The sequence below is a fragment of the Gymnoscopelus braueri genome (genome assembly GCF_963280865.1).
Source record: "Gymnoscopelus braueri genome assembly, chromosome: 3".
In the NCBI taxonomy this organism is placed as follows: Eukaryota; Metazoa; Chordata; class Actinopteri; order Myctophiformes; family Myctophidae; genus Gymnoscopelus; species Gymnoscopelus braueri.
In genome coordinates this window covers 18495304-18509704 of record NC_137612.1, presented here as the reverse complement: position 1 = coordinate 18509704, position 14401 = coordinate 18495304, and the positions used below count along the sequence as shown (strand labels likewise).

The following is a 14401-nucleotide window of genomic DNA, read 5'->3' as shown; positions in this document are numbered from 1 at the left end:
CAAGAACTAATGAGAACTGCATTAGCTGCAGATCAATCCCTGCCTTGCTTTTCCTAGGCTTGTGTTGATGAAGGGTAAATCATTACTTCTCCCCCGTCGGCTTTCCACCTCTGCAAATCTGTTGGTGCAACTGTCCAACTTGCACAGAGGAGCAAACTGCATGTTTTAAACATGCTTTTGTGGACATTTCTACCTTGTTCTACTTCTCATTTAGCTGTATTTACCGTTAAAGAATATGAAAGATTTAATATAATATGCAATTTAATCAGCATTGTATCTAATGTTTATTCAACTTGAGACCATCATGCATAGAATAATAAAGTAAAAAATAAATATGGAAATGACACAACTCCACTTTATTCTCCACCCGCTAGAGAGAGGCCAACTGTTCCTCTGTTAACAGAGAAGTGTCAGGCTTGCTATCGGAGTGTGTAGCACCCTGACGCTTTGATGTGTTAAATATGGAATCTGACCACAGAACAAAGCAGCTGTCAGCAACCAGCATGTGTCAAAAGCAATCCACGCCAATTATTATTGAGTTTCTGTCATGCATAAGGCTTTGCAGATACTGAGGTGTGTCTTACAGTGTCACAGCAGTAACACTGCCCTCAGACAGTCTCTACAAATAAACATCACAGTCTTCACTTGTCTTCATCAAAAGCCTAGTGGAGTCCATTTTGTTTGATGAATACGATTAATCTTCTATAGGAGGAGGGGTTTGGGAAAAGGTTAATTGATTTGCTGAAGCACAGTGGTGTGTGAATGTGACAATACTATCCGGCGACCTAGAAAAAATATGACTTTAACTTTGTCAAAGGTTCTCCACATTAACGGCAACACAATCACTGGGTCACAAATCACATGCTGCAACTTGCAAGAGTTATATGCATTGTCTGGCATGACATTGAGAAGAGTGAGGGTGCTTGCAGAGTGTGTAGTCCTGTGTAGCCCAAATAGATATGTTCCATCTGAGACTGATGCAGTCTTTGGAATGATCCTGCTAGACAGATGAGTGCTACTTGAATGTTAATGAGGGCTCCTTTAGACACGCATAAATTAAATGATTAGATGTCTCCAATCATGCAAGGTCCTTAGGTGTCCCCTATTTATGGCATTTGAAATGTAGCTGCCTTTATTTACGACGTGTCTCCCTGCACAGGATTCGCCACCTGAGCAGCCTTAATGCTTTCAAAAGACGAGTTTTTTAATGACCTGCAAATGAATCATTGTGGCAGAATCATAAGAGAAATGGATTCCCTCCTCGAAAACAAAAGGGGGAATTGTGCCATTCACTGAACAGTATGCATCTAGAGTAAGAGCTGTCATACTGGACGTATGCCATTAAATACAATTTGTTTGTTTCAGTCATGTTGCTAACTGTAAGATACAATGACAAGCCTTCGAATGGGCCTCAAAGAACAGCAAGGTCTGTGGTGCCTCTGGTGTGGTAAGTCAGCCTAATGCTGAACAGAACCTCACACAGAATCCTACACTGATTTTCCAGATAGAACAACAGCTATTTTCATCTTCATGATTGCATTAATTACACCATAACTCATGTCTCCTGGCTCCAGTAGTGTTTTCCCTATAGGAAACAATGTGTCAAGACTTCAACAACGGAGGAGAACAGCACACACACACACTGACTTGGTGCTTCATTAATCAACATAAGAAATCAGCATCTTACATTATCTAGCTTGATTCCTTTTGTAAGCCAGCAATGTCAGACCCAATATACGACCGGAGTGTGATCCGTTATATTGCACTGTATTCTATTGAAATGATGTCCATTTGTCCATTAAGTCGTACCTTTTTTCGAATGAAGATTTTCCAGAGTGTATTCTCATTAATGTAATAATCAAAGAGAGCACTTCTGAGATGCAGCCATGTATATCCAAATAGCTCAGTGTGCCTATGGCCTTCTGATTGAGAGGTAGTAAGTGATTTATTTTCTATTGAATCAGGCCCTTTTTAAAGACATCTCATGGTCCTGAGAAGACCCTTCGGTGCACAGGCAGCAGTAATGAGAAGTGCACAAGTTTGAGACGTCCACTCTCAAGCCAATGTCGAGGCTTTTTGTGGACAAGAGAGAGACAGAGAGGGAGTGGGTGGGGGAGAAATTTCTCTTAAGATTCTCGCTTATTTCCCTCTATTTATTAGGGTAATGAATTTCCGAGTGCAGTGCCAGTTCCACTGAGCCTGCTCCTCGGCCTAATTCTCTGTAACATTTCCTCATTGCCGCTGGGGAACATTATATGAAGGCAGGGCTTACAATGCCATCAATATGCCCAAGACGACAATCGGACGTCTCATAGATATTAATGGAAGTGCAAATTAAATCAAAGTTGGAGTGCAGCTATCGGGGTTATGATCAATGCCTTTTGCACAGTCAGATTTAATATGGGGTTTGTAATTTGAGTATCCAAACAAAATGTGCATCTTAATGGAAAAGATGAAAGTAATCCCACATGGGGAGGAAATAATACATTAGCTGCATTGTAATTAGAGAACTCCGAGTGCAGTGTTTCCCTGGCTCAGTATTAATGTTGAATAAAAGGCTTATAAATTGGCAGTGTGGATGCAGGTTGAGGACATTTGAATTGCTTTTGAGACACCTCTTGAGATGTCAGAGCCAGACATCTATGAAAAACACAATTATACTTTATGTTGGATAAGTTAACAATAAATGTATTAGTACTGTACCAACATTAATCATATGAAGAGTAAACTACAAACAAACCTATAATGCTAATTCAGTTGACGTTGATAAGGTTGTTAAACACATGTGTCATTGCAATCACAGTCAACATTGAAAAATTAAGACAAGGTAGATTTCATTTTGTTATGAAATAATTATTGGAAATCAAATAATTTAAAGCCGAGAGACTGAAGTATAACCTACAAAAGGTACAGTAAGTGGAAAATGTTGCTCGTTTAATAATACATGACTGTATGTGCCTATTGTTTGGCACAAGGCTTGCATTCAAATGCCATACAATATCATAACACAGTTTGACAAAATCCTCACAGGTTTATTTGTTGGTAATACAGCTTTCTGAAAGCACACAGCAGCTGTAAAGTCAGCAGGTAGCATGTGTAGAGCAAATAGCAAAACTGGTATTCAATGAATAACACATGAGATGACAAACAATGGTAGATAATGATACCTGCTCCATACAGTACAGGCTACCTTCTGCAATTCAACTGATCACTACACTACACAAACATGCACGAGTGCACATGACAAATCACTGATTCAGTGTGACCACTATGACCAAAATGAAACTCAATGTCAAATATTTAGGGCGGAAAAGTAAAAGACAACCAATTTAAATGATATTTAAATAATGGATCACTTTCTTTTCATGTTCATTTGAAAGTTCATAATATGAAATGACCAGTATTTCCATGTATGAGTCAAGGTCCCAAAAATGTCTGTAGTACAACAATAGAATGTACTACAGAAAATGGTTCCACTACTTGCTCATTTTTCTTAAGTTTTAAGATCTTGATCAGACTGAGCTTTGGGTACAATGGCCGGCTGATAATGACGACCAAATAAGAGCTTTCAACATATATTTAAGTAGATTAGCTATACTGTTAGTGTGAACAATGAATGGATCAGAGAGTTGTGATGGGCATGTTTTTCATTCGTTTTTGACCAGTTGAGCATTGAAAATCATGTCAAAGAGAAAATCCTGTACTGGGTCACTGCAGTTGGAGGACACATAGCAATACTAAACATCACTGGAACATTTAACCACTTAACCATGAAGAAATGATTTTGGGTCCAGGCACCTAGGCTCAATGTAGCCTGACAGCGCGTCGCAGGTTCGACTCCCAATCCCGATGGTCTTTGCTGCATGTCACTCCCCATCTCTCTCCCCATTTCCTGTCAGCCTACTGTCCTGTCAATTAAAGCATAAAAGCCCCCAAAAAATCTTTAAAAAAAAAAAGACGATCTACAAGCTTACACTGCATCATATTGCTTGTACTTGTAAATGCGCTATTTTCAAACAATTGTCAAAATTGTTTGTAAATTGACATGCCCAAAATTGTTAAAGTGGTTAAATGTTGACGTTTCCGTTTTTGCTGTTGCTCATAGGCTCATAGGCTCAACTCAAATCATATAGGGCTAACATTTCATCTTCAAACATCTCACTGAGTGGCTATGTAACAGGATGCCATAACCATAATCCATCAGTAAAAGTGTATCGATATTGTCAAATGTTAATATGTCATCCATAAACCCCAGGGTCCTCTGTCATCTAGACACCACATCTTGTCTCGTCCAGTTTTGCGGTATTGACCCAGGTCTCATTGACCATATCACACGGTAGCCATTTTGCTCTTACGCCATGTTCTTGTCTCGCATTTTTTCATCTGGAGAACTGTTTTGCACAATAGTGGCATGTACACAGCGCCCTCACTCTTGAGTGTAATTGCAGCAAAAGGAGGTCATAAATAATAGATTCAAGATCACTTACACCTCACAAAGCAAGCCATAGGGTCTGACGAGAGATCACGCTTTTCCAGCTCAAAATACGGCTTCAGCTCTTCTGGCTGCAGTTTTGAGGGAAACCAAGAGGGCTTTGAAACCGTTTAGAGCACTACAATGCATTGTGACAACAAAACAGCAGTTTAGCCACTGCCATAATGACATGATTAGTGAACTGCTATCTACATCTGATTGATTTGCAATAGAAGCACTCTGGTTTACAAACTTTCCCTTGTGTTAAGTTTAAGTCACAGGTTTTTACTGTGACCACTTTGCAAAGACCGTTGTGCATCCCACCACTTTAGTAACTGGGCTAATTCAACTGAGTATGAAAAACAAATACACAAAGTCAGATTTTGCTTGAGATGATGTTTCACACTTTGACAATGTGGTGTACTTTAATGTTTAAATAGTCTTATTGTTAAACTTTGCCTTAATTAAACTTAATAATATGGGTAAAAGTACAGTTTGTTAATAGAAGTCCTGGCTGTGTTTGTCTTGAGTCAAGATTCTCCATGTAGATACAAATGGTCATTGCGCTTCAAAATATCAACCAGTATGGTTGTACATTTGCATTACAATGACTGAACTCTCAGGTATTCCAATCATCCCTTGGCAAGCAATGGTAACAGATGGACATAATTACATTTTTCATACTCTGGAAATATAACCATCCACTATCAAACCACATTTAATTTAATGTACATTTGTATTTATTCATTATTTCTTTATGAATTCATTCTGATCATCTTCCATGTCCAGCTGTTTGCATACTAGAATTGGAGAGGTGTCCTTTTTAATCATAATCTCCCCACATATACATAAAGCAGAGCCCATTGTTATTGCCCCCAGATAATGGCAAATAATGTGTTTGATAACCTCTTGTTATAACTTTGTGTGCTTAGAATTAGCTGCCTGCTTTTAGACTGCCCCTCAGTGGTCAAACAGGGAAACACTTTCCAAATGGCCCAATGAAATGCAGTGTAATCTTGCTCTACAAATGCTGGAACAGTGTGATATTGCACTGGGGGAGGAAAAAACAAATCTGAAGAATAAGAATCCCAATAATATCTACTACACCAAAAGTGCATTTGCTGTCTTTCAACAGCTGCAGATAAATAGCACTGAGTAGATGAGATGATCAGATCTCTCACCATATCTTAATGGGATCCTCTCACTCCCCATCCCCATTAATGACCAATCCCCAATTATGTAAATTAGAGTGCGGTCACTAACAGTGAGAAGTTGAGGTTGCTCACATATAAACACCCAGCACTGTCTCATTGTGCAGAAAGTGCTAATTGGCCGCTCCTCTGGTATAATTGCAGTGACTGAGGTCATGTCCTCGCCTAACCTCTACTTTAAGTATTGTTTTTCAGCACACAAACAGTACAGTGAGCAATTAATATGGTGCTTGTGAGCACCACTTGGGAAACCAATTGGAATGGTCATGGTGAGAAAGTGCTGGACAGAGCAGGTTAATATGGTGCTGAACCACGAGACCTGGAGCAGCACACAGTAGTAGTACATACATAGCAAGTAAATGTGCAGATAGTGTATCATACATCTCATTAGCATCCTGCTTTAGTGGGAATATACACAGTAACTTCAAGTGTACAAATGGAACCCATAGGGTCCATATGGTTCCATTTTTGTACCGTCTCTGGGTTAACGCCGAGGATTTTACTCTGCAAGTGTAATCTACTGTAGGGGTCGCTGCCTGATGAATAAAGCCTGATTTATGCTGGGAAGCGATGTATCGCTCAACAAAAATAACATATATTCTAAAATACCTTTTGCTTTGTTAATTATTATTTTTTGGTCGCGTGATGTCGCTCGATCCTGTTGTTGCCAAAGCATAAATCAGGCTTTAATCTGTGTTAGGTACTTGGTGTGCTTTTGATTTTACAGGATTTTCTGTGTCACTGTAGTGTACATCATTAAAGTGCCATACGTTTCACCATTCATCACAAACACAATAATACAGCTTAGCTCTGCTAACCGGTTTATTTCAGTTGTGAATTTAACCCAAGTCATGCACAGAATGTAAAGGCCCTCATAATGTGTATCAAAGTATGGAAGACAAATTCCTCTTCAAGTACGCTCTGCACTGGCGGTTTCAGTGCTGGTTTAGGATAATCAGTAATATCTGTTCCGCAGAATCATTTTCTATTAAAGCATACTGTGCAAAGTGTGAAAATAAAAGAAGGTACAACAGATGTCAGGGCACCATCTTGACAGAACAAACTGGATGCCTTTTAGAGGCTTTCATTTGGATAATCAAGTCTTTAATGAAATTAACATTGTGTAATAGCAAGATTGTCAGAGTTCACTGTTTCATAAAACAGTAGCATGATGCAAACCAAATAAACACTGGTCCCAGGGGAGGTTGCTGCCAATCTAGATGCACCAGACATTAATGGAGAAAGCCAGTGCATTCCTTTAACAGAATGATAATGATGGTGAACTTGATTTATAATGAGCTTTCATGAACGGGTTATAAAGTGCTTTACAATAGCAAGATCAAATACAGCCATATGGAGAGAAAAAAACAACAGTAAAGTCAAAAGAAAATCAATTAACATCAATTTAGCTAAATGAAGACAAAATGAATGTGAAAAGGTAAACAAGACAAAAGCTGATGATAAGAAAAGATCTTCATATAAAACTAGCTTTTCAGAAGGTTCTAGAAGTACCAGTTAACCTGTTAAAACCAGGAAAGCATCTGTGTCATTTTAGATTTGAGCTAAAAAGCATTATTTCATACTTTGGCTATTTAAAAATAGCAGATATACAAGCTCATATAGTGCTGTGCTATGAGCTTGTAGATCTGCTATTTTTGAAAAATCGTGAACATTAATTTGTGCAAATCTTTGGATTTATATAATTTCAGTGGGAACATTCTTAACTCAAATCTTTGCTCCTAGGGGTCCCTGGAACAAAATATTTTGAGATGGGGGGTCAGCGGCCAAATGCATTTTGGGGGTCCTTGATATGAAAAAGTTTGAGCTCCATTGATATAGCAACATACTTTTTTTCCCAGAAAACTGTTTCGATTTAGAAGGCATTCGTAGAATCGGCCTCAGGTCTTAATGGGTTAACTTACTGTCCCAGTGTGACTGTATTGTACTATTCACCCTTAGCCAAGACCTGTTCTGAATGGACAGAGTATGGGTGCTGCCAATCCCCAAGAGAGTAATACCAGAGTCCCTCTTCTCCTTCCACCCTCCTCTCCGCCACAGACTTTGCCCACCCTCTATGACTAAGTTATGCCCTGTCATGTAGTCAGAGGCATCAGATGCCAAGTAGACCACTGCAGCTCGCAAGTCTGTCACTTGAGCCAGTCTACCAGCAGGGATATCTGACAGCCAGCACTGCACCAGAGGACTCAGACTCTCCGAGTGGATGAGAGGGGTGTCAACAATCCCCCTGAAAAGCTAGACAGGAAGCGAGAGCGAGGGAAGGAGAGACAGAGATGGAGAGGGGAGAAAAAAACAACAGGACAAAATCAGAAGGCATCACACTTCAAAGACAGGAGTGGCAGTGTTGTTTTAGAGCCACCACGTTGGTGACAAAAATATACCCAATTATGTCTTGAAGAAAAAAGGCATATGTGTGGCAGGCAGCAGTGATGATATTTACAGTGGGATTGGCACCTTTTAATGACTGGCACGTCTCAGGAAGTGCCAACGGGTATAAGTAGAAATCTAGTGTAATTTGCTTAGAGCTGATGGTTAAGCACTTATTATAGGCATTGCCCTGACAATCCTACACTGATCTCAGACTGAAAGCTGCTTGAGCTTCTTTTGATGCTGAGAAACCGTGCTTGAGCAGTGCCTACAGGTATAGCTACTACATTTGATACTGTCTCCTCCAAGCTCTGGCGACATTGTCTAATAGCTCAATGTCAACATGAGTCATAACCAGAGAACATAACCAATGCTGTTCTCTCCACTTAATAAATGTATCACAGGCCCATCATTTGAATAAACATGTCAACATACCTGTGTCTAATTTAGCGACGACTTATGACTTTCTGCACAATTGATGTGACAGTGACTAAAAGCCGTGCAGGCCTGAATCATCTTCCACCGATGTAGTCCTGTGCCTTGATATGGAATTCCAACATTTGGCTAAATTAGCACTTCCAAGGAGCATGTGACACCTTGGTTAACATATTCCACCTCAATTATATTTCTCTTCAGCTGCCCTGTTATCTGGAACCTTTCCTGGCAATCAGGGGTGCTGTTTTCCCTCAGCCAATTTTCTAGATAATGCAGCTTATCACCGCTGCGGCTAAAGTTGCCAATGGAATCAGGCTGCAGTCAACCTCGCGCGCACTAATTGTGTCCCTTTTTTATGCATATTTACCGACTGTCACTTCAAAGAAATCAGCAGCCCATTGAGACACCCAGTTAGCGGGAGGGGGGGGGGGGTTGCTTCTTTGCAAATTAAAATTAGCAAACAAGCTGGCGATAAATAAGGCGGAGCGTGGCGCGTGAACGGGCGCTTTGTTCTGGGGCTGTGACTGGGCCCGGCTCAACCCGCGCCACCGGATGGATTTGCTCAGGGACGGCTGGGGCTAAGGGATGCTCCACTTAACACAGACACACACAGCCCTGCCTCTGTTCTCCTCTTTTCTTCCTGCTGCTCAGCTTCACAGACAAATAGATACAAACAAGGCGCTATTGTTGTGGCGACACTTGGAGTGAGGATGCTAATTTGATTTGCTAATTGAATAGAACAATTAGTACAAGTGTTTGGTTGATTCATCCCTCAAGACGTCATCTAATTAAGCACTGATGCATTGTTTGAGTACTTAAATTAGTGCATCATTCTCAAATGGGGCTCTTCATATGAAAGCAAATACACTAATCACTACTTTGTTGGCAGCTCAATCCGTTACAACACTCGAACATGGACCAGCACATTTTACAACACTCGAATATGGACTGGTACTTTTCGGCACAAGCATGAGAAGGTGACGCTTATACCAATGCAGGAAACACTCAAAGGTGAGATGCAGGTGATGTGCACTCCTCTGTCAATCCCTTCAGCTCTCAGGGTTGTGTACTTTTGACAACTCCAGCCTTATACATATTGTAGGAAATCTGCTTCTGGGGATGGGGCACTGCAAAGACCGGCACAGAGTGTGAGAAACATTCATTATCACACTATTTCATCAAGATAACATTGCCTAATGATGTGCTGTTGTTTTTATTTAGGAATCACACATTGTAATTATACATTTTTTATTAAAGATCCTTGTTTTACCTAAAAAATAAAGAAGGCATTCTATCAGCCAGAATAGAAACAAAACTCAAATACGTTATTTCTTCAGGGAAAGCGCAGTAGCCAATTTTTCTAGTGGATACTACATAAAAGTATCTCCATTAGCTGCTGGGGACTCATGTGGATGGAGCCTTGTAAAATTAATTGCTTGTAATGTCCAGTTATGCACCGTCCTCAGCAACAAAGGCAAGGCGCCATTTGTTTGCCTTGACCATCACAGATGCTGCACGCTGCATGGGATGCTGGGACAGGGGCTCGTTTTCCGCTGGTTGATTAATCATCACAATGAAGGCTCCAAGTTACATACAACTTTAGTAGTTAACCCCATCACCCGGGCGATCTGACTGCCAAATGACTTTAGAGAGAGGCTGGGATGATGAATACCAGCCAGCTGCAGAGAGGCAGGGACGGATCCTGGGGAGGCAGGCTGGAGCATCCTGCAGATTGCTCACATGAACGGAGGAAAACAGCCAATGCACAGGATGGTGAAGGATTAAAGGTAGTGTAAGTGATATTTTCAGTTTGAAACAATCGTTTTTTTCTTTTCTTTTTTGGTCAAAATGTTAAAGCTCTATATTATGATAGTAATCATTGCTATAATAATATAGAGTGTTTGTTCAGTAACAGGGCTCTTCCCGTCTTAATAAACAGAAAATACGTTTTCATGTGGGTTTCCAGTTTCAGCCAATCAGGAGAGAGTACCCATTTATCAGCTTAAATGTTATAGTCACTTGTCAATTTCACTTTTTTATCCTATAAGTTATCTCTCCTGATTGGATAACATTGGTATCTCGACCTGAAAATGCATTTTCTGTTTACTAAAGAGCTGGAGATACAGGGAGACCCCTTGAACAAACACTATTCTGACATTTTGCACGTACAAAAAATTAAAAAAAATAAGGAAATGATCTACAAGTTCACAATGTGTTAGGCTTGTATTTCCCCTATTTGTTATAAGATGAAGTATATAGGGCTTAAGTGGTCAATAGACAGAAATAGGGCCTGCTACGTTGTGGCACAGTGAGGGCAATGCGGAGTAGTAAGGTGTACGGTTGCGTTGAAAGGTTAGTAGAAGGTGACTAGAAGGTGATGACAGAGTAAGGTATGTCTGCACTGGGTCGGGTTTGGACTGGGTTGAATAAGGGTAGGCTAGGGCCTCGGAGGAGCAGGCGAGGAGGAGCAGAGCCCAGGGCTTACACGCAGATTGAAGGTGAAATCCGACTTATCAGGACAGGAAACACAGCTCAAGAAGCCTAACAGCACTAATCCTTGCTCGAGACCTGATGATATGGCTCCAAAATACCATTCAGAAAATGCCTTCATCCTTCAAATAAACCTGCATTGATGTTTTCCACCCATGTCTTTAAGAGCAGTAATCCCCAGAGAAGGAAAGGGAGAGCTTCCTCCAAAGCCCTCTTTAACATTCACCCTGCTACTTATTGCACATTTTAAGTGAGAGAAAAAAAACATGTTCTTTATCAGGCACACCCATACATTTTGAATTCTTCTGGGTAGATAAAGAGTTAAAATGATACACACTGACTTGAGAAGGGAGACATTGAGCGGTCTGTTGTAATACCTATTAACATGCGGCTGAGATGGGCATAACTTTGACCATGAGAGTCGCAAATCCCTTTAACCGCGGTAAGGTCATCTTGTAAACGAGATCAAAACGGAATTCAAAACATGAACATATCAACTTGCATGCAAAAAGAAACTACAGTCATGTCCACACACGTCACTGAATTGCTGGCCATCCTTCAGAAGATGCATGAGATGAGAGAGGTGCTGTGGGACACTCATTCTATTTAGCAGATGGATATGAAGCTGTCATTGGGCATTTTAATTGGGCATTTGCGGGCCCTTTTTGGGCCTCCACTTGGCTAGAACAGGTCCCATCTGATTACACATTATGACAATATTATAACAGATGTCCAGACCAATAAAGTAAATTCCTGAAGGACTGTGTGTAATGTCAGTAATTGATCACTGTTTAATGCTGGCCTCTATTTACCAGCACGCCCCTGTTTTACAGATTGCTCTTGCAGTTGGGACCAGGGTCCATATGGCACAGCGCTTTACTGGCGATTTGACTATACTGCTGATGAAGTGTTGCGGTACCTCTGGAGGAACCTGTTGGAAGTAGAATATTATAATACACCAGCCCTGTGAATTACAAGGTTTTTTACTAGGTTCTCAGTAAACTCTGAAAGCATCTTCCGCTGTTCAAACAAGACTGCTGGCACATGCTCGGGTTTTTGCCGATGCACAGGAACCCTCCCTTCCCCGGTTGGACCTCAGGTTGCCTTCCACATCCTCCAAACATCTCCACCGAGAGGGGATGTTTATTATGATGCAAAACCGCCCAGGCTAGACGCAATCACAACACGTTGTACTTCCTGTTACACACAGTACGTGGGGGTGGAGGGATCTATAGACTCCAAAAGCTCCATAAATCCTATTCTGAACTTTGTTTTGTTTTTGTTTTTTCCCTTTAGTTTACTTGTAGATGCTGACATGGGCCAAGACCCAGTTAAGTCCAACAACTTTGTAACTGATCTACAATATAGGACATACTCTGTTGATACAAAATAGATCTCTCTAGCACATACAGTACTGTAGCAGAGTGGTGGAGATGTGTTCACTCATCCTGTCCTCCTCCTCCCTGTCTGACTGTCCATGCCAAATGGAGAGATTAGAGGTAGACACAGAGTGGCTCCAGAGAGAAGGTAAGGGATTGGAATCATCACTCACCTATTAGACTGGCGATGGAAGCTGTGTTGATAATCTTGCCGTTTCCTTGCTTCAGCATCACCTGATCTGCTGCCCGAGGCAAGGATCCAGGGGGGAAACAGACACATTAGACAGCTTATTATGACACTGACTGATGACATGCAAACAGATGGGATAGAAAACACATGCATTCGGGGCGCCCTGGTGGTTCCGTCACTTGACCACATGCAGTAACCGCAACGTCGCAAGACTGATATACCAGTTTGGGACCCGAGATATATATGTAATCCATTCTCTCCAACCTCACTTTACTGTCACTCTTCATTGTCCAGTTTAAATAAAGCATTAAATATTATTAGAGAATACCACAACATTCAACATTATGGGATCCTGGGCTTGATTGCGCCACAAATCAAAATTTCCAGGATTGTTGATTCATGACAATTGCATTGAGTTGACAGATGTTCATTTTGGAAATGATTGTTGATCAAGCTGATATGGCTCTGATGTGGACATTTCTCAAGCGAGTTTGTCAAGAAAAAGTTTTTAAATTAACTCCAGCGGTGTGGACTTGATAAACACCAGTGTGTTTATACACGTTAATATTTCACAGTTCACACTGAGGTAATCCTATTTAGTCACTCTTGAGCTACAATATTTGGTAGCACCATCCGTAATTAGGATATATCCTCCTAACAACTGTGCTTTGGACTTGAAAACAGTTCTTCTTGCTAGATGATTCTATATAAAATAAAATGGGGCAACTAAGCTGCCTACACAGTGGAACTGTGGAAGAAAGACAGCCTGGCAACACATCATGAACGTCCCCCTCAGGTTGACATTGAAGGGTTTGTCCCTCTCCTCGAGAGTCCAGACTGGTGTCCTCGCTGGCTGAGTTCATGTTGATTCCAGCATTTCTACAGGTCATATACTCTTACCAGCTTGTCAAAACAATGCTATTTACTGCTTTTTATGAAGAAATACAATTAATATTATGCAGAATTGAGTTCAGCCTTTTGGTCCGGCCCTCCAAAATATTTGTTCATGTGGCCCCATGGAAAAAATAATTGCCCACCCCTGGGTTACATGGATGGCTCCCCATTTGGGGATAATACTACTACGGTATCAATAATCATCTGAATGTTGTCCGGTTTGCTTATGTGTGTGTTTCAGTTGAAATGCTACTGATACCCGTGTCAAAAACAAAACAAAACCTTTGTTATATCTGCTATGCTCCACAAATGCTTTACTGCAATCACAGACAGGTGCAGTACCTGAAAACAGAATCTAAAAGTTAGTTGTTTTCATGTGTTAATCATTATTTCATAAAATAAACACTTAAGGCAGTGGCGGTGACCATCTAGTAGTAGATAAGGTAGAAAATCCTCTGGAAATTTCACTTTGCCTATTTTCTCCTTTAGTAGACTGCCATCTGGTGGCTAAAAGAAATTATCACACCAAGATTGTCTTTCTTTGCAAGAATCAAGAATCAGCCTCATCATCACAAAAGAAAACATTGATGGTAATGTACTAGATTTAAATGAAAAATGCAATCCTATGGCATCAATGAATGTCATTCCAAAGCTCCTGTAAACACTAGATTTCACTTTCTGATCACTGTGTGATCCCTGACCTTTAAAAGTGAGTTCCTGTTGATTAAGGTCCACCACAGCCACCTTTTGCCCGGGCCTTGCCGAGGGCATGAGCAAATGCTCGCCCTATGCCCTGCCAGTGCCTACAGTTGTCACATAAGCCACTTTGCCATCAAGATGCATCCGGTCTAGGATGGGCCTCATCTTCACATCACGTAATACCTCATCTGTTATTCTGCTCTGACTCATTCATGTGATCTGACAAAAGTATTGGAATATAATACTT

The 14401-nt window shown here is 40.8% G+C and overlaps 1 protein-coding gene across 1 annotated transcript; it reads right to left on the bottom strand.

Annotated features, from left to right (window-relative positions):
• Positions 1 to 370: 370 nt before the first annotated feature.
• On the bottom strand, positions 371 to 14319 carry LOC308081838 (dehydrogenase/reductase SDR family member 6; the record flags this gene model as incomplete). The annotated part of the gene is given in 10 exon segments (XM_080423461.1): positions 371 to 468; positions 7701 to 7935; positions 9458 to 9567; positions 9570 to 9629; positions 12545 to 12613; positions 13303 to 13396; positions 13398 to 13456; positions 14157 to 14208; positions 14210 to 14250; positions 14253 to 14319. Coding segments are annotated over 10 exon segments (885 nt in total).
• Between the last annotated feature and the right edge of the window lie 82 nt (positions 14320 to 14401).